The 21308-nt window shown below is 47.2% G+C and overlaps 1 protein-coding gene across 1 annotated transcript; it reads right to left on the bottom strand.

Moving 5' to 3' along the window:
• Positions 1–6114: 6114 nt before the first annotated feature.
• LOC144503474 (tubulin alpha-1D chain) lies at positions 6115–9891 on the bottom strand. Its single transcript, XM_078227814.1, has 3 exons — positions 9674–9891; positions 8781–8929; positions 6115–7541 (listed from the first exon to the last, which is right to left on the bottom strand). Exons 1-3 carry the CDS (start codon positions 9852–9854, stop codon positions 6558–6560), a joined length of 1314 nt encoding a protein of 437 aa, XP_078083940.1. The 5' UTR covers positions 9855–9891; the 3' UTR covers positions 6115–6557.
• Positions 9892–21308: the final 11417 nt, after the last annotated feature.

Raw genomic sequence — 21308 nt, forward strand, 5'->3', positions numbered from 1 at the left:
ACTGCGTCATCACGTGATCGCGAGCATCTTGCGTCATCGGGCTAGAAGTACAATGCTGAAGCTGCAGAAAAGCTGAGATAAATGTACAAAGTGCTGCAGTTAGCGAGCTAGCTAGCTGCTCAGCAGGGGGAGGCGATGGCCTAGTGGCATTATCATTAGACTGTTGATCTAGATGCTCAGCTAGTGTTCCGGGGGTGGTTGGCTTATGGTGAAAGTGAGGAGGTGTGGGATAGAGGGAAAGTTGGCCGATTGGGTAGGTAACTGGCTGTCTGATCGAAGTAAGAAGTTTAACAACACCAGGTTAAAGTCCAACAGGTTTATTTGGTAGCAAAAGCCACACAAGCTTTCGGAGCTCTAATATCCTTCCTATATCCTTTAAGACTTACCTGGATAGTCACATGAGCAGCCTGGGAATGGAGGGATACAAACGATTGGTCTAGTTGGACCAAGGAGCGGCACAGGCTTGGAGGGCCGAAGGGCCTGTTTCCTGTGCTGTACTGTTCTTTGTTTTTTGTGTATAAAATTATGAAAAGCATAGATAGGGTGAACGGTGGGAAGCTTTTCCCCAGGTCGGTGGTGACGTTCACGAGGGGTCATAGGTTCAAGGTGAAGGGGGGGAGGTTTAACACAGATATCAGAAGGACATATTTTACACAGAGGGTGGTGGGCTCCGAAAGCTTGTGTGGCTTTTGCTACCAAATAAACCTGTTGGACTTTAACCTGGTGTTGTTAAACTTCTTACTGTATTTACCCCAGTCCAACGCCGGCATCTCCACATCATGCCTGATCGAAGACAGAGGGTGGTGGTGGATGGAAAATTTTTGGACTGGAGGCAGGTTGCTAGCGGAGTGCCGCAGGGATCAGTGCTTGGTCCTCTGCTCTTTGTGATTTTTATTAATGACTTAGAGGAGGGGGCTGAAGGGTGGATCTGTAAATTTGCTGATGACACCAAGATTGGTGGAGTAGTGGATGAGGTGGAGGGCTGTTGTAGGCTGCAAAGAGACATCGATAGGATGCAGAGCTTGGCTGAAAAATGGCAAATGGAGTTTAACCCTGATAAATGTGAGGTATTTGGTAGGACTAATTTAAATGTGGATTACAGGGTCAAAGGTAGGGTTCTGAACACTGGAGGAACAGAGAGATTTTGGGGTCCATATCCACAGATCTCTAAAGGTTGCCACTCAACTGGATAGAGCTGTGAAGAAGGCCTATAGTGTGTTAGCTTTTATTAAGAAGTTTAACAACACCAGGTTAAAGTCCAACAGGTTTATTTAGTAGCAAAAGCCGCACAAGCTTTCGGAGCTCTTAGCCCCTTCTTCAGGTGAGTGGGAATTCTGTTCACAAACAGAGCTTATAAAGACACAGACTCAATTTACATGAATAAGTGTCTTTATAAGCTCTGTTTGTGAACAGAATTCCCACTCACCTGAAGAAGGGGCTAAGAGCTCCGAAAGCTTGTGTGACTTTTGCTACCAAATAAACCTGTTGGACTTTAACCTGGTGTTGTTAAACTTCTTACTGTGTTTACCCCAGTCCAACGCCGGCATCTCCACATCTTAGCTTTTATTAACAGGGGGTTGGAGTTTAAGAGCCGTGGGGTTATGCTGCAACTGTACAGGACCTTGGTGAGACCACATTTGGAATATTGTGTGCAGTTCTGGTCACCTCACTATAAGAAGGATGTGGAAGTGCTGGAAAGAGTGCAGAAGAGATTTACCAGGATGCTGCCTGGTTTGGAGGATAGGTCTTATGAAGAAAGGTTGAGGGAGCTAGGGCTGTTCTCTCTGGAGCGGAGGAGGCTGAGGGGAGACTTAATAGAGGTTTATAAAATGATGAAGGGGATAGATAGAGTGAACGTTCAAAGACTATTTCCTCGGGTGGATGGAGCTATTACAAGGGGGCATAACTATAGGGTTTGTGGTGGGAGATATAGGAAGGATATCAGAGGTAGGTTCTTTACGCAGAGAGTGGTTGGGGTGTGGAATGGACTGCCTGCAGTGATAGTGGAGTCAGACACTTTAGGAACATTTAGAACAAAGAACAAGAACAAAGAACAATACAGCACAGGAACAGGCCCTTCGGCCCTCCAAGCCCGTGCCGCTCCCTGGTCCAAACTAGACCATTCTTTTGTATCCCTCCATTCCCACTCCGTTCATATGGCTGTCTAGATAAGTCTTAAACGTTCCCAGTGTGTCCGCCTCCACCACCTTGCCTGGCAGCGCATTCCAGGCCCCCACCACCCTCTGTGTAAAATATGTCCTTCTGATATCTGTGTTAAACCTCCCCCCCTTCACCTTGAACCTATGACCCCTCGTGAACGTCACCACCGACCTGGGGAAAAGCTTCCCACCGTTCACCCTATCTATGCCTTTCATAATTTTATACACCTCTATTAAGTCTCCCCTCATCCTCCGTCTTTCCAGGGAGAGCAACCCCAGTTTACCCAATCTCTCCTCATAACTAAGCCCCTCCATACCAGGTAACATCCTGGTAAACCTCCTCTGTACTCTCTCCAAAGCCTCCACGTCCTTCTGGTAGTGTGGCGACCAGAACTGGACGCAGTATTCCAAATGCGGCCGAACCAACGTTCTACACATCTGCAACATCAGACCCCAACTTTTATACTCTATGCCCCGTCCTATAAAGGCAAGCATGCCATATGCCTTCTTCACCACCTTCTCCACCTGCGACGTCACCTTCAAGTATCTGTGGACTTGCACACCCAGGTCCCTCTGCGTATCGACACCTTTTATGGGTTCTGCCATTTATCGTATAGCTCCTCCCTACATTATTTCTACCAAAATGCATCACTTCGCATTTATCAGGATTGAACTCCATCTGCCATTTCTTTGCCCAAATTTCCAGCCTACCTATATCCTTCTGTAGCTTCTGACAATGCTCCTCACTATCTGCAAGTCCTGCCAATTTTGTGCCGTCCGCAAACTTACTGATCACCCCAGTTATACCTTCTTCCAGATCGTTTATATAAATCACAAACAGCAGAGGTCCCAATACAGAGCCCTGCGGAACACCACTAGTCACAGGCCTCCAGCCGGAAAAAGACCCTTGCACTACCACCCTCTGTCTTCTGTGACCAAGCCAGTTCTCCACCCATCTAGCCACCTCCCCCTTTATCCCATGAGATCCAACCTTTTTCACCAGCCTACCATGAGGGACTTTGTCAAACGCTTTACTAAAGTCCATATAGACGACATCCACGGCCCTTCCCTCGTCAACCATTCTGGTCACTTCTTCAAAAAACTCCACCAGGTTAGTGAGGCATGACCTCCCTCTCACAAAACCATGCTGACTATCGTTAATGAGTTTATTCCTTTCTAAATGCGCATACATCCTATCTCTAAGAATCTCCTCCAACAACTTCCCCACCACGGACGTCAAGCTCACCGGCCTATAATTACCCGGGTTATCCTTCCTACCCTTCTTAAATAACGGGACCACATTAGCTATCCTCCAATCCTCTGGGACCTCACCTGCGTCCAGTGACGAGACAAAGATTTAAGCGGTTATTGGATAGGCACATGGAGTACACCAGGATGATAGGGAGTGGGATAGCTCGATCTTGGTTTCAGATAAAGCTCGGCACAACATCGTGGGCCGAAGGGCCTGTTCTGTGCTGGACTGTTCTATGTTCTATACCCGGGTTCGGATCCCGCCGCAGATGGTGGAATTTGAATTCAATAATAAAAGTCTGGAATTGACAATATGCTGATGCCAATTGTTAGGGGGGAAAACAACCCCATCTGGTTCACTAATGTCCTTTCGGGAAGGAACTCTGGCCTATTCCAAGGGCCATAGCAATGCAAAGGCAACTAGGAATGGGCAATAAATGTTGTAAGAAGTCTCACAACAGCAGGTTAAAGTGCAACAGGTTTGTTTGGTAGCACAAGCTTTTGGAGTGTCGCTTCTCCTTCAGGTGAGACTCGCTCCAAAAGCTTGTGCTACCAAATAAACCTGTTGGACTTTAACCTGCTATTGTGAGACTGCTTACTGTGCTTACCCCAGTCCAAAGCTGGCATCTCCACATCATGGCTACCAATAAATGCTAGCCAGCCATGTCCCAGAAATGAATTTTAAAAATGGGGAGCAAAGTTTCAAAAGGTTTCCAGCATTCTGGTGCCAGCCATGTCTCTGAGTTACAAGGTTCTGGGTCCACTGGCTTGCATGGGGGTTAGGAGTAGGCTTGACATGCTGTGCCCTCCAATAAGATCATGGTAAGTTTCAGACAGACCCCAGGCCCTTACACCAAAGTCAATATCTCACACCATGATTTCAAAGGTAGACCTCGCACCAGGATCAGGCTCCGAATCCATACTCCAGCCCTAAACCCAGATCCTGACATCTGCTTCTCCAGACCCCCAAGGAGTGCTGGAGCTTGTCTTGTACAGCCAGCAGTTCCTGCCATCTGTTGTCATCTTTCCTTGTTGGCCAATTCTGAAATGGATTACTCTTCTAACCCCTCTGCAAGTCCCTGGACCCAGAATCTGGTTACTCAGAGATAAAACAGTGCTACCCACTGCACCACAGCTGGCACCAGAATCTGAATGTTAGCCTCAACGCCAACTATCGATCCCCCCACCCAACCCTCTGACTCCCTCGCCAATCAAGAATCTTAATGCACTCGGAAAATTAAAAAGCTCAGGGGATCCAAGGGGAACTGGCAAGCTGGATCCAAAATTGATTCAGTGACAGGAAGGAAAGGGTAACTGACTGAAAGGCCATTTCCAGTGGGGTTCCGCAGGGTTCAGTGCTTGGATCACTTGCTGTTCTTGGTATACACCAACGATTTAGACTTCAATGTTCACAGCATGGTCATTCAATTGTCCAGATGATTGATAGTAAAGAAGAATGCTGCAGACAGCAGGACTTTATTAATGGATGGGTCAGGTTGGCAGAGAAGTGGCAAATAGAACTCAGCTCAGAGAAGTTTGAGGTCAATGTATTTCAAAATGGCAAACAAGGGAAGACATTACACAATCGATGACAGAAAAGGAAGACAGGAACTGCTGGCTACACAAGATCCATTTCCAGCACTCTTTGGGGGGCCTGGAGAAGAGGTGTCAGGGTCTGGGTTTAGTCTGCATTCTGAGCCTGATCCTGGTGTGAGGCCCCTATGTCTGGTATCAGAGTCTAAATCTCATCTCAGGGACTGAATCTAGTGTCTAGAATTTGGGGATTGACTTTAATGTAAGGACCGGGGCCTGTGTCAGACTTAGAATCCCTACAGTGCAGAAGGAGGCCATTCGGCCCATCAAGTCTGCACCGACAATAATCCCACCCAGACCCTATCCCCGTAACCCCACATATTTACCCTGCCTAATCCCTCTAACCTACGCATCCCGGGACACGAAGGGGCAATTTAGCACGGCCAATCAACCTAACCTGCACGTCTTTCGGACTGTGGGAGGAAACCGGAGCACCCGGAGGAAACCCACGCAGACGCAGGGAGAACGTGCAAATTCCGCACAAACGGTGACCCAAGCCGTGAATCGAATCCAGATCCCTGGAGCTGTGAGGTAGCAGTGCTCACCACTGTGCTACCGTGCCGCCATCTGACATAAGTCAGGTGTACAAGGAATGCACAAAACTCTAAAAGGTTTAAACTAAAAGGGGGCTGGTGTTGTGCAGATTCATCACGATGATACTGGGGATAAAGGGTTAAATTATGTGGAAAGGCTGCAGGCACTAGGCTTGCAGTCCCTCACGTTCAGGAGATTAAGACATGACCTAATTGAAATATTTAAGATGATTGAACAAGCTGATATGGTTGAAAGAAACTACTTCCTCTGGTTGATGGAGGCCAGGACCAGGGGGAATTAGCCTTAAAACTAGAGCCAAGCCATTCAGGAACGATGTTAGGAAACACTTCCTCACAGAAAGATTAGTGGAAATCTGGAACTCTCTTCCCCCAAAATGCCGTTGAGACTGGGAGTTAATGAAAATGTGTAGGGTTATTGAGAGTGATAGAAACAAGGCTGCTAAATGGAATTCAGATAAAGATCCACCATGATGTGACAGGATGGCAGATCCGACCCAAGGGGCTGAATGGCCCCTTCCTGTTTGTATGTCAACAAAAAATTGTATACAACGACTGCTAAATATAGACAAGACTTTATTGAATCGTTATTGCTGCATACAGCTCATGTATTCCACTGATTCAATCCGTAACATTACTTTTCAGTTAAGGAAGGGATGGTGCTTTGAATTAGTTTTAAACGAGTTGGTACAAGCATTTTGCACAACCAATGAACTGGAATTTTGTGTTATTAGAAGGAAGGGAGTTATCTGCAAAAGCTGAAGATCTGAAGTACAAACATGCCGAACAATACCAGCAATGAGAAAAGACAAGTCGAGCAGCAGGATCCTTCGCCAGATTTGCTAACCTCTCTTTCTCACTGACAATGGACCTGCAGTCTACGTTTATTTCCATTTTGTGCCTATTCTCTTGTTAAGAATGCCTGAGATCAAAGGGTTTTCAAATTGAATCACACCAGCTTGCTGATCCCAAATATTGTGGATGCAGAGTTACTTCTGAGTGTCTAATATTCCTCACCTTCTTCTGCCTCTCCTTCACCTTCAACGCTTTCAGTGCCAACCTCTTCATAATCTTTCTCCAAGGCTGCCATGTCTTCACGGGCCTCTGAGAACTCCCCTTCCTCCATCCCCTCGCCCACATACCAATGCACAAAGGCGCGCTTGGCGTACATCAGATCAAACTTGTGATCGAGGCGAGCCCAGGCCTCAGCAATGGCCGTGGTGTTGCTCAGCATACACACAGCACGCTGCACCTTGGCCAGGTCTCCACCAGGCACCACAGTGGGTGGCTGGTAGTTGATGCCAACCTTGAAACCAGTTGGGCACCAGTCAACAAACTGAATGGTGCGTTTGGTCTTGATGGTGGCAATGGCAGCATTGACATCTTTTGGCACCACGTCACCCCGGTAGAGCAGACAGCAAGCCATGTACTTGCCATGGCGAGGGTCGCACTTGACCATCTGGTTTGCTGGTTCAAAGCAGGCATTGGTGATCTCAGCCACAGACAGCTGCTCATGATAAGCTTTCTCAGCTGAGATCACGGGGGCATAGGTAGCCAGAGGGAAGTGGATTCGTGGATAGGGAACTAAATTGGTCTGGAACTCTGTCAGATCAACATTCAAAGCACCATCAAAGCGAAGGGAGGCTGTAATGGAGGACACAATCTGACCAATCAATCGGTTCAAATTGGTGTAGGTTGGGCGCTCAATGTCCAGGTTTCTGCGGCAGATATCATAGATGGCTTCATTGTCTACCATGAAGGCGCAGTCCGAGTGTTCGAGTGTGGTGTGGGTGGTCAAGATGGAGTTGTAGGGTTCGACCACAGCTGTGGAGATCTGGGGAGCTGGGTAGATGGAAAACTCCAACTTGGACTTCTTGCCATAGTCAACGGAGAGACGTTCCATCAGGAGGGAAGTGAAACCAGAGCCGGTGCCTCCACCGAAGCTGTGGAAAATGAGGAAACCCTGGAGTCCTGTGCATTGGTCAGCCTGTGAAAACAACACATCGCATTAGACAGGAACACTGCAGTGGAAAAAGACAGCAAGCTGCCTCCCATAGGACAATTCACCCGTAAAACAATGGATAAGCAGGCCACTCGACTAATACCCAGCATAAAACAACTTAGTTATAAAGATAGCCGACAAAACAAAGCCACTATACGTTGGAGAAGCGTTCGACTTAGTGTGATCTGATTGAGGTTTGTAAGATGCTGACAGTGGTGGATTGTGTTCAAACAATGGCCATTCATTTGAAGTTATTGGCAACAGAGCCAGAGGGATGTGAGGAGAATGTTTTTCACTCCGAGAACAGTCACGATCTGGAATGTTCCATCTGAAAAAAGGTAATGGAAGCTGATTCTGTAAATGATTTTAAAAGGGAGCTGGACAGGATTTGAGGATGAGGAGCTCAGAGAGTTATGGACAAAAAGTGGGTTTGTGGAGCCAAGAGCAATTGCTCTTTCCAAGAATCAACTCCGGCATGATGGGTTGAATGGCCTCATTGTGCGCTCTACGTTGTTATTCTGAGCCGGTTTCTTGTTTCATCTAAGTAGCTGATAGATGACCAGGGATAGGATCACAATTTTAAATCATTTACCACCACATTTTAGGGTAATGTAGATGCATGAATATTAGATATTTTACATCAAACCTCTCTTCCTTTCTCACAGCACTGTGGGTGTACCTACACCACATAGACTGCAGCTGTTCAAGAAGGCAGCTCACTACCCCCTTCTCAAGGGCAATTAGGGATGGGTAATTAATGCCAGCCACACCGATATCCCATGAATGATTAGAAAAAAAGTGAATCAAAGGCAAAGATTTAGACATCCCTTCGTTAAGCTGTTGGATAAAACTGGAGCTTGTCATTCATTGCCAGTGTTCAGGGAGTGCGACACCTCCTGAACTACTGTCTTTCGAATGAAATGTTAAACCAAGGGCCTCTTCTTGGGTGCAGATCAAAGATCCCAAAGTCACTACTTGGAGGAAGAAAAGGATTCGGCCTCAAACAAAATTACTAAAATAAATGGGTAATTTGACCATTTCTCTCACTGCTGTTTGTGGGAGCTTGCTGTTCGTAAATTGGCTGCTGGGTTTGCCTACATTACAGTAATGACAAACTCCAATAAATAGTTAACTAGCTGCAAGGTGCTTTTGCAAGGCGGTCCAGGAATGCAAGTCCCTTCTCTTTATGAGTCAAAAACCCATAACCATGAGCTTCATACTTACCAACTTGCGAAGTCTGTCCAGAACCAAGTCAATCAGCTCCTTGCCGATGGTGTAGTGTCCACGGGCATAGTTATTGGCAGCATCTTCCTTCCCGGTGATGAGCTGCTCAGGATGGAACAGCTGGCGATAGGTACCAGTACGGACCTCATCTAGAACACATGATCATGAAAGGTTTGTTTGCTTGTCCAAGAACATACATAGAATCTCTACAGCGCAGAAGGGGGCCATTCGGTCCATCGAGTCTGCACCGACTCCCCGAAAGAGCTTCTTAGCCAGGCCCTATTCTCATAACCCTGTACGTTAACCATTGCCAATCCATCTAATCCACACATCCTTGGCCACCAATGGACAATTTAGCATGGCCAATCCACCTAACCTGCACATCTTTGAACTGTGGGAGGAAACCGGAGCATCCGGAGGAAACCCACGCAGACATGGGGAGAACATGCAAACTCCACACAGACAGTGACCCGAGGCCGGAATTGAACCAGGGTCCCTGGTGCTATGAGGCAGCAATGCTAACCACTGTGCCAATGTGCCGCCATACCTACTCATGTAGGCATGTGTGCCTCCTTTACTTAAATGAAAAAATTATTAAAGGGCAAAGGGCCCAAAGTACAAAAAATAAAAACAGAAAATGCTGGGAATACTCGGAGCAGTACTCCTTGGAGCAGCACTCCGAAAGCTCGTGATTCCAAATAAACCTGTTGGACTTTAACCTGGTGTTGTGACACTTATTACTATGATCTAACTGAACAGTGGAATAGGCTCAACAAGCTAAATGACCTCTTACTCCTTCGTACGAATAAAATTGAAAATATACATAAAGGGGAAGAACAGTGTTACTGAGTGAAAGATTCTAATTTTTTGAGACCCATAGTCCTTTGACTTACCAATCACGGTTGGTTCCAAATCAACAAAGACAGCTCGTGGGACGTGTTTCCCTGCCCCTGTCTCACTGAAGAAGGTGTTGAAGGAGTCATCACCACCTCCTATGGTCTTATCACTGGGCATCTGTCCATCAGGCTGGATACCGTGTTCCAAACAATACAACTCCCAGCAGGCATTGCCCATCTGGACACCAGCTTGGCCAACATGGATGGAGATACACTCACGCTGTGGGAAAGAAGTGAGCAATTAGTCATAGAGTTAGATAGAACTAAGGACTGTGGTGGTCTTTATCCCCCTGTGTGCCTCCTTCAATCTCGTTTCATCTTGATACAAAAGTCTGAGGTCATGTACCAACCGACTCAAGAACAGCTTCTTCCCTGCTGCCATCAGACTTTTGAATGGACCTACCTCGCATTAAGTTGATCTTTCTCTAGCTATGACTGTAACACTACATTCTGTACTCTCTCGTTTCCTTCTCTACGAAAGGTATGCTCAGTATAGTGCGCAAGAAACAATACATTTCACTACGCTAATACAAATCAAATCAAATATGCCTTAGCTGTCTTGTTTTCAATTCTGCTGGAACAGAAGGAGAAGGGTGGGGAGAAATAGAGTGTAAGTGGGTAAAGAGGAGAACGTGAGATGGGAAAGAGAAGGATGGAAAGAGACAGTGGGAGAGAGAGTTGGGGTCAGCTAGAGGATGGCAGAGGAGGAGAAGAGGGAGAATGAGTAAGTGGGAGGAGAGAAAGAAGGAGAGAAGAGGGGGGAGAGGAAAAAGGGGAGGTGACAAAACTGGGTGGGAGAGAATGTGGAAGAGAGAGGGGTTGGGGTCAGAGTAAGGTGGAGAGGGAAGAGGAGATGGGGAAGGGAGGGAGGGGTGGGAGAGAGTACAATGGGAGAAGGGATGCTGAGAAGAGAGTGGAAGGGGCGAATGGGAGAGAGAGAAGAGAGTTGTGAGAAAGGGATCAGAGAGGAGATGGGAGAAAGGAGGGGAGAGAGAAATTGGAAGCGATGAGAAGAAAAAGGGAAAGAAAAGAGATAGGGAGATAGCATGGGGGGAAAGGAAAGAGTGGGGAGGGAGAACAGATAGAAACAGGGGGAAGAGAGACAGAATAAGGAATGGGAAAGAGAAAATGGAAAGGGGGGAGAGCGACTCAATGAGGGAGAGAGTTAGCAGAGGAAAAAGGGAGAGAAAGAAAGGGAAGAGGGAGAGGAGTGAGCTCCATCCCAGTGATCTACAATAGGTTCAAAACCATATCTGTGGAGGTAAAAGGAACAGTGTCCTACCCAGCACACAGCCAGCAAACACTTTGAAACTATTTCGTGGGCGGAACACAACCTGAATTCTGGTGAAATTCTCAGATCTGTGGCCAGTACTGTGAATAAAATATGAAAACTCTTGAGACATGCACATGGAGAGGACTTTGCTATGAGGCAAGATCTGAAGTTTAAAGTCAAGTTTCTGAGTAAATTTCTATTAATGTAAACTGCTGACCACATTTTCTGATCCTCCACTATTTGCCTTTTCTAACCCCTCCTTTCAAGTCACATTCCCTGAGTAGCAAGCACTTTTTAAGCGATTTGTTTGATCCCATGTATTAGTGTATCTTGTATTTGCGCAGTGATGTACTGCTGATGAACCGTAGGGGGCATCAGGTCCCATGTCCACCCTATCTTGTAATAAGCACATTCAGCTCTGGACCTGCTCCACCTGGCTAATCACAGTACACCAAGGGACTGGAAAACCTGTAGAACCCCTGTATGCCTGACACTGGATGTACTTTGAGAATACATTTGAGAGTATTGAGATTGTATTGCGGCACCTCAGGGAGTAACACGCTGTATGAAGGAAAGTGGAATTGTATTGCCTTGTCTGGAATCTTTCCATTTGAAAATGTTTTTGTCCCCAGGTTGTATGCCAGATATGGAATGTATATTAGAACCATAGAATACCTACAGTGCAGAAGGAGGCCTTCAGCCCATCGAGTTTATACTGACTCCCCGAAAGGGCATCTTAATCAGGCCCACCTCCCTGCTCTATCCCCATAACCCCACGCATTTAGCCTGGCTAATCCACCTAACCTACACATCTTGGGACACTAAGGGGCAATTTAGCATGACCAATCCACCTGAGCTGCACGTCTTTGGACTGTGGGAGAAAACTGGAGCGTCCAGATGAAACCCACGCAGTCACAAGGCGAATGTGCAAACTCCACACAGCGAATGTGCAAACTCCACACAGATAGTCATCCAAGGCTGGATTCGAATCCGGGTCCCTGTCACTGTGAGGCTGCAGTGCTAACCACTGTGTCACCGTGCTGCCCTAGATATTGTAAATATCAAGAGAATTACAATTCTATAGTGGCACCAAGAGAACGGAAGACAAGTTGAATTTCATTGTGCTTTCTGTAAATTGAGATGTTGAAATGTTTTGAGACCCACTTTTACAAATTATATGAATAAAATATAATTCTGAAAATTAAATCATAAAACTCCAGAATTTTGCCAGTATTGTAAAATCTTTTGTTCTTCAACCCTATACAGAGATCCAGACTATTATTGAGAAGAGCCAAAAAGCAGACAAGTGGGATTAATTCGATAACCCTCTGAAAGATATTTCTGAAATAGAGAAGGCTGACGATATGACCTATTAGAGATCTTTCAAAGCTTGAACATGTTTCATAGAATATATGACGAGAGACTTGTGACCGAATCCATAAACTGGGGCACACAGGTTGGGGTGGAGCTGAGCTGAACTCCCTAATTTACTGCCGAGTGAGTGAATAAAACTATTTTGGTCATTAATAATGAGAAAATCAAGAGAGACTCCTTTACCCAGTGGGTGGAGAGACTGTGGGACTCACTATCACAGGGAGTGGTTGAGGGAAATAGCACTGATACATTGAAGGGAAGGTACACGAGAGAGAAAATAATAGAACATGTTGATAGTGCGAGATGAGGCAGGTGGAAGGAGACTTGCGTGGAGCATAGAGCAGAATAGGTCAGTTGGGCCTAATGGTCTGGCTCTGCACCTCTATGTTCTGTGTAAATGGGGGAAGTGAAAAGGGCATCCAGCTCACTGAAGCCCTTACTCTACATTGTATTTAAGACAGAGATAGATAAGTTCTTGATTGGGAAGGGGATCAAAGGTTACAGGGAAAAGGTGGGAAAATGGCATTGAGAAACCTATCAGCCACAATTGAATGGCAGAGCAGGCTCGATGGGCCGAATGGCCAAATTCTGCTCCTATATCTTATGGTCTTATGTACTCCCCCTACAGGTGAACGGAAGCAGCAGTGGCATCACCTATTTCACAGTCGCACTGCAACAGTTTCAGCTCGGTGGAAGACTTCTGACCACCCAGCCCACTCTGAATCCCAATCTTTGAAGAGGGAATCCGTCCAGTTCCTTTCTAAAACCACTTGATAATTTCTTGTTCAGGCACCCTAGAAAGTGGAGCTGCATCATTTATTTCCTGCAGAGAGCTCTACAACTGTAAAGATGCACTCACTCCATCCACGCATCACCAGACATGAAACACAACAGTCACCAGGATAAAGCAAAACGCTTTAGTTAGGGGAAGTCAGGGAGAGACTCTCCACAAAGAGACTCCCACCACAGAAAGACTCTCCAGAAAGAGATCCCCCAAGGCAGACTGCCCGGGTATGGATTAACCCCCTTCCTGGGTATGGATTAACCCCCTTCCCGGATATGGATTAACCCCCTTCCCAAGGCAGACTGCCCAGGTATGGATTAACCCCCTTCCCAAGGCAGACTGCCTGGGCATGGATTAACCCCTTCCCGGGTATGGATTAACCCCCTTCCCGGATATGGATCAACCCCCTTCCCAAGGCAGACTGCCCGGATATGGATTAACCCCCTCCTCAAGCACCAAGACAAGCTGGCACAGTGGTGAGCACTGCTGCCTCACAGCTCCAGGGACCCGGGTTCAATTTCCAGCTTGGGTCACTGTCTGTGTGGAGTTTGCATGTTCTCCCCATGTCTGCGTGGATTTCCTCCGGGTTCCTCCTACACTCCCAAGACATGCTGGTTACGTGCATTGGCCATGCTAAATTCTCCCTCAGTGTATCCAAACAGGTGCCGGAGTGTGGCGACTAGGGGATTTTCCCAGTTACTTCTTCGCAGCATTAATGTAAGCTTATGACACGAATAAATACATTTTGAACACAGACAATGAGCTCCCAAATAGCAAGACTCCTGAGGCGGCAGAAATCAGCAGATATTACCGGTTGTGGTGGACTCCCCCACCCAACCATCACCCCAAATACTCTGCAATTTGGCAGCCTTTTTTCCACTACAAGGCAGCCCGAGAGATCATATTGTGCAGGATTCATCAGTTTAGTTTAGTTTATTTATTAGTGTCTAAGTAGGTTTACATTAACACTGCAATGAAGTTACTATGAAAATCCCCTAGTCGCCACACTCCGGCGCCTGTTCGGGTACACTGAGGGAGAATTTAGCATGGCCAATGCACCTAACCAGCACGTCTCTCGGACTGTGGGAGGGAACCGGAGCACCCGGAGGAAACCCACGCAGACACGGGGAGAACTTGCAAACTCCATACATACAGTGACCCGAGCCGGGAATTGAACCCGGGTCCCTGACGCTGTGAGGCAGCAGTGCTAACCCACTGTGCCACCGCCCCCAACAGCTCAATACCATTATCGTGGCGCTCCGCCCCGAGTTCCCTTGCCTCCTTGGCAACAAACCTTCCTCTTGCACAGAAACCCGTCGCATTAAGAATTCTCATCCTTTCTTTTCAAATCCCTGGCTGGCCTTGCCCACCCTCGGCTCCCTACAACCATCCAAGATCCCTACATTCCTCCCAATCCTGGCCTCCCCCCCCTCACTTCCTACACACCAGCCATAATTGACGGCTTGTGCCATCAGCTTTGGAATTCTCTCCTTAAAACTCCTTGACCTCTCTGTCTCTCTCTGTCTCTCTCTATCTCCATCTCTCTCTCTCCATCTCCTTTTAAGCTGCTTCTTAAAAAGCCAATCTAAGCAAATTTTTTAAGATTACCCGTCGTAATCTCTCATGTTAAATTGTTGTCCAATTAATTCCCCTACGAAGAGCTTTAGCAGGTGTATTTGTCACAGTTTTGTATGAATGTATCTTGTTGTACATCTGTATCAGGTTAAAGGCAGCAAAAGCTCACCATTGTTTCAGCTTTCCTAACGCACAATCTTCAGGAATCGGCGAGGAAGATGTTAGCGGATTGCAATCTGCCTGGGTTTTTATAGCAGCACCGGGACAAAGGGCTGTGACAAGAGGCTCAGGGGGAGTTTGTTGGTAGCAACCAGCAGAGAGAGAGAGAGAGATCCGATTGTTTACGCAGTGAGCTTTCTCCAGGAGACCAGCGCTCCAATTACTCGGCTCGGTCACCAACGCAACCAGAGGCAGTGGGAGCGACCTCTCGTTGACAAGAAACTAAACACACCGCGCTTGCAAACACCCTGAAACTGCCCAAACCGCTCCCGCATGTAGACTTTCAGCTCGAATTTCATCCCTCCAGCACCATTAACAAGCGTTTCATTGCATTAACCCCTGTGTGTGTGTCCCTCGGACAGGGAGGGACAGCGGTAGGAAAACTTGCATCTACGTAGCGCCGCTCACCCAGGCAAATGCCACATTTGTATCTGGGATCAGCAATGCAGTGGCTGAGTGGGTTTATTAGGGGTTAAAGTAACAAAGGAAAGGGTGGCATAGTGCTACTTGAAAGAGAAAATGCTGGAAAATCTCAGCCGGTCTGGCAGCATCTGTAAGGAGAGAAAAGAGCTGATGTTTCGAGTCCTGACGACCCTTTGTCAAAGCTAAAAGGCAGAGGAAGTGGGAGATATTTATACTGCAGGGGGAGGGAATGAAAGATGAGTTGTAGCCACAGAAACCAGGGGAGAGGCTGCTAATGGCGGCCCAGAGAGAAGGTGTGAATGATGAAACGGCAGAGAAGCTGTAAGCTGTGACAGATGAAGATGTTGGGGAGGGGGGCGGTGGAAGATGGTTTAGAGGTAGAATGTAGTAAAGGGGAAACGGGGGGAGAAAAGGTAAGGGAAGGGGGATGAAGTAGGGGGAAAGAGTGGGGGGGGGGGAAAGAAAAATGAAGAAAGACAATAAAAAAATAAAAGGTGGAGAACAGTAAAAAATTAAATAAAATAGAATGAAAACAAAGGGGGGTGGAGCCAATCATCTGAAGTTGTTGAATTCGATGTTGAGACTGGAAGGCTGTAAAGTGCCCAGCCGGAGGGTGAGATGCTGTTCCTCCAGTTTGTGTTGAGCTTCACTGGAACATTGCAGCAGGCCAAGGACAGACATGTTGCCATGGGAGCAGGATCGTGTGTTAAAATGGCAGCAACCGGAAGGTCAGTGTCCTGATTGCACACAGACCGAAGGTGCTGAGCAAAGCGATCGCCCAGTCTACGCTTGGTCTCTCCGATATAGAGGAGACCACATTGGGAGCAGCGAATGCAATCCACCAAATTGAAAGAGGTGCAAGTGAAACGCTGCTTAACCTGGAATGAGTGTTTTGAGCCTTGGACGGTAAACATGGAAGAGGTAAAGGGGCAGGTGTTACACCTTCTGTGATTGCATGGGAAGGTGCCATGGGTGATGGGAGAGGTGTTGGGTGTAGTGGAGGAGTGGACTAGGTTATCCTGGAGGGAATGGTCTCTGCGGAATGCTGACAGAGGGAGTGAAGGGTTCCCTTCACCCTTGCCTTATTAATGTTAGCCATGAAGCTATTGTTAATTGTTAAAGAATAAAATCTTAGAATCCCTACAGTACAGAAGCAGACCATTCGGCCCATTGAGTCTGCACAATCCCACCCAGGCCCTATTCCCGTAACCCCACACATTTACCCTGCTAGTCCCCCTGACACTAGGGTCAATTTAGCACGGCCAATCCACCTCACCCGCACATCTTTGGACTGTGGGAGGAAACCGGAGCACCCGGAGGAAACCCACGCAGACATGGGGAGAACGTGCGGAATGTCCACGCAGACAGTGAGCTGAGGCTGGAATTGAACCCGGGTCCCTGGCGCTGTGAGGCAGCAGTGCTAACCACTGTGCTACCGTGCCGCCCGGTAGAATGCCCTTCGGGGAAGGAAGTCCGCCACCCTTACCTGGTCTGGTGACTTGCCCACAACAATGTTGTTTTTAAGACTTTGTTGACTTTTAAATGCCTTCTGAAATGGCCGAGCGAGCCACTCAGTTCAAGGACTTTTAGGGATGGACAACAAATGCTGGCCTTGCCAGCGACGCCCACATCCCATGAAAGACAAAAGAAATTGCTTGTTTACAAGGTTTACTTGTACATCAGGATAAATGACCTCATTCTCAAAGCCGATGAAGTGCCGTCACTGTTGTAATGTGGAAATCACAGCAGCGTATCTGCACTGAGCAAGATCCCACAAACCGCACTGCAACATTGACCAGAGAATCTGTTTGTAATGACACCAAAGCAAAACGCTGAGGGTGCTGGAAGCAGTAGGTCAGGCAGCATCTGTGAAGAGTCAGAGGTAACGTTTCGGCAGAACTGGAAGGTGCTCGTGATTGAATAATTTTTGAGTAAATACAGAGCCAGGGAAAAGCAGGGTTGGGTGGGTGCAGGTGGAGGATCAGACGAAAGGGAAGGCCTGTAACAGGGTGGAGGGCGGAGAGGTTAAACAATGAAAAGGATGTTGGGATCAGGCAAAGGGGGTTGGTGGTAATGAGACAACTAAAAAGACAACATTCTATATGGGTGACACGGTGGCACAATGGTTAACACTGCTGCCTCACAGCGCCAGGGACACAGGTTAGAATCATAGAATCCTACAGTGCAGAAGGAGACCATTCAGCCCATCGAGTCTGCACCGACCACAATCCCACCCAGGCCCTATCCCCATAACCCCATGCGTTTACCCGAGCTAGTCCCTCTGACACTAAGGGGCAATTTAAAGATTTTAAAGTTTATTTATTAGTGTCACAAGTAGGCTTACATTAACACTGCAATGAAGTTACTGTGAAAATCCCCTAGTCGCCACACTCCGGCGCCTGTTCGGGTACACTGAGGGAGAATTTAGCACGGCCAATGCACCTAACCAGCACATCTTTTGGACTGTGGGAGGAAACCGGAGCACCCGGAGGAAACCCACGCAGACACAGGGAAAACGTGCAAACTTCACACAGACAGTGACCCAAGGCCGAATTGAACCTCTTGTCCCTTTTGCTGCAAGGCAGCAGTGCTGACCACTGTGCCACTGTACCACTGTACCGCCTCGGATTTCCTGGCATGGCTCACTGTCTGTGCGGAGTTTGCACGTTCTCCCCGTGTCTGCGTGGGTTTGCTCTGGGTGCTCCAGAACACGTGCTGGTTAGGTGCATTGGCCATGCTAAATTCTGTCTCAGTGTACCCGAACAGGCGCCGGAGCGTGGCGACGAGGGGATTTTCACAATTTCGTTGCAGCAAGCCGACTTGTGACATTAATCAATTGTGGTAAACCACTGTTAGCTGTTATCTGTTGTGGTTAACCACTGTTAGTTAGTATCGGTTATTACCTGTATATGTGGCACAAACCCGGCCGGCTCCGCCCAAGACTTCTGCCCCTGGTCCAGGTATAAAGGCGATGGCTCCTCCCCCTAGCCTCTAGTACAGACTAGATCTCCGACAGGGATGGCTCCAAGTTCTTGTTAATAAAAGCCTATTTGTTCTTGCATACAACTAGTCTTTGCTTGATTGATGGTGCATCATCAATAAACTTAAAGTTGTAGGGCTATGGGCCGTGTGCAGAAAGATGGGATTAGAAAGGGCACCTGAGTGTCTTTGGGTCAGCATGGATAAGATGGGCTGAATGGCACCCTTTTATGCTGTATCAAAGCTGGGACCTTTGAAGGTGGAAAAGGTGAAATAGCACAGGGAGGAGAAGCATAAAAGAAATCAATTATTTTTTAATTGATCTTTTCACAAAGTTCCAAAGCACTTTCCAGCTATTTAAGTATTTTTGAAGTGTGGTCATTGTAGGAAATGCGGCAGCCAATCTACACACAGCAAGCTCCCATGAACAGCAATGTGATAACAAGTAGGTAAGCTTTCTTCCCAGGGCCATATGACCATAAGACCATAAGACATAGGAGCGGAAGTAAGGCCATTCGGCCCATCGAGTCCACTCCACCATTCAATCATGGTTGATTTCAACTCCATTTACCCGCTCTCTCCCCATAGCCCTTAATTCTTCGAGAAATCAAGAATTTATCAATTTCTGTCTTGAAGACGCTCAACGTCTCGGCCTCCACAGCCCTCTGTGGCAATGAATTCCACAGACCCACCACTCTCTGGCTGAAGAAATTTCTCCTCATCTCTGTTCTAAAGTGACTCCCTTTTATTCTAAGGCTGTGCCCCCGCGTCCTAGTCTCCCCTGTTAATGGAAACAACTTCCCTACGTCCATCCTATCTAAGCCGTTCATTATCTTGTAAGTTTCTATCAGATCTCCCCTCAACCTCCTAAACTCCAATGAATATAATCCCACGATCCTCAGACGTTCATCGTATGTCAGGCCTACCATTCCTGGGATCATCCGTGTGAATCTCCACTGGACCCGCTCCAGTGCCAGTATGTCCTTCCTGAGGTGTGGGGCCCAAAATTGCTCACAGTACTCCAAATGGGGCCTAACCAGTGCTTTATAAAGCCTCAGAAGTACATCCCTGCTTTTGTATTCCAAGCCTCTTGAGATAAATGACAACATTACATTTGCTTTCTTAATTACGGACTCAACCTGCAAGTTTACCTTTAGAGAATCCTGGACTAGGACTCCCAAGTCCCTTTGCACTTTAGCATTATGAATTTTGTCACCGTTTAGAAAATAGTCCATGCCTCTATTCTTTTTTCCAAAGTGCACGACCTCGCACTTGCCCACGTTGAATTTCATCAGCCACTTCTTGGACCACTCTCCTAAACTGTCTAAATCTTTCTGCAGCCTCTCCACCTCCTCAATACTACCTGCCCCTCCACCCTGCCATACAGTGGCACAGTGGTTAGCACTGCTGCCTCACAGTGCCAGGGACCCAGGTTCGATTCCTGGTTTGGGTCACTGCCTGTGTGGAGTTTGCACGTTCTCCCCGCGTCTGTGGGTGCTCCAGTTTCCTCCCACATTCTGAAAGACATGCTGGTTAGGTGCATTGACCCAATCAGGCACCAGACTGTGGTGACTGGGGAAGTTTCATAGTGACTTCATTGCAGTGTTAATGTTAGCCTTACTTGTGACTAATAAATAAACTTTACTTTAACACCTGGGTTGAGAAATAAACATTGGCTCGGACCTCGGGGGAAACTTCTCCTGTTCCCACATTCACAGCGACACAATCGCTCAGTCAAATTCAGCCTCATGTGACCTCGTAAAAGGGCTCAGAAATTTCGGGACTTTTGACATCAGGATCTTTCATTTCTATCTTAGAGGGATAGTTTTTTTGTGAAGTAATTTCAGCTGCAGTAATATCGCTCTGATCTGTTGGAGATTAAATAAACCCACAATGAGATTTATAACCCAATTGTCAATCTATATTGGTCTGAACTTAGAAACAGACAATTATGACTTTTACACTAAATCACTTGATCTTTATTGTTTTGTGCCTTTATTTATGAATGGGTGGGGTAGGTATGTTTGGACAAGCTTAGTTCTATGCAATTTATCCTCATAATTTAAACAGTTTTTGCTGTGATATTATTCTGGTGAATCTAATCATAGAATCCCTACAGTGCAGAAGGAGGCCATTCGGCCCATCGAGTCTGCACCGACCACAATCCCACTCTGGCTCTATTCCCGTAAATCCACACATTTACCCTGCTAATCCCCCTGACATTCGTGTCAATTTAGCACGGTCAATAAACCTAAACCGCACATCTTTGAACTCTCCAAGGCCAATATGTCCTTCCTGAGGTGCGCTGCCCAGAACTGAACATAGTTACTATCGATGGGGACTGACCATAACTCTGTACAATTGTAGCGTTTCTCAGGCCAACTTTATTTTTGCAAAAAAGTACACTTTATTTGTGAAATATCAACCATTTCAAAATGGCCGTCACACAAGGTGCAATAAGATTCAGGTTTTCTACATACATCCTGGGCGGCACGGTAGCACAGTGGTTAGCACTGCTGCTTCACAGCTCCAGGGGCCTGGGTTCGAATCCCGGCTCGGATCACTGCCTGTGTGGAGTTTGCACATTCTCCTCATGTCTGCGTGGGTTTCCTCCGGGTGCTCCGGTTTCCTCCCACAGTCCAAAGATGTGTGGGCTAGGTTGATTGGCCATTCTAAATTGCCCCTTAGTGTCCCAGGATGCATAGGTTGGAGGTGTTAGTGGGTAAATGTGTAGGGATATGTGGATAGGGCCTGGGTGGGATTGTGGTTCGTGCAGACTCGATGGGCTGAATGGCCTCTTTCTGCACTGAATGATTCTATGAAATCCTGTTGCACTCTGAGCAATGCTGCGACTTTACTGTGTTGTCGGTGAGGGAGGTGGGAGAAACATGGTGCTGCCATTCTCACACTGCACAGGGAAGAAGTGCTTTACATAGAATCCCTACAGTGCAGAAGGAGGCCATTCAGCCCATTGAATCTGCACCAACCACAATCCCACCCAGGCC

The sequence above is a fragment of the Mustelus asterias genome, chromosome 14 (genome assembly GCF_964213995.1).
Source record: "Mustelus asterias chromosome 14, sMusAst1.hap1.1, whole genome shotgun sequence".
Taxonomy (NCBI): Eukaryota; Metazoa; Chordata; class Chondrichthyes; order Carcharhiniformes; family Triakidae; genus Mustelus; species Mustelus asterias.

Bases quoted from the DNA above. Each gene is read 5' to 3' on its own strand.
- LOC144503474 (XM_078227814.1), bottom strand. From the start codon at position 9,854: ATGGGCAATGCCTGCTGGGAGTTGTATTGTTTGGAACACGGTATCCAG. The intron at 8,930-9,673 runs GTAAGTCAAAGG...CATGTGTTCTAG, and splicing joins TTTGGAACCAACCGTGATTG to ATGAGGTCCGTACTGGTACC. The intron at 7,542-8,780 runs GTAAGTATGAAG...TTGTTTTCACAG, and splicing joins TGGACAGACTTCGCAAGTTG to GCTGACCAATGCACAGGACT.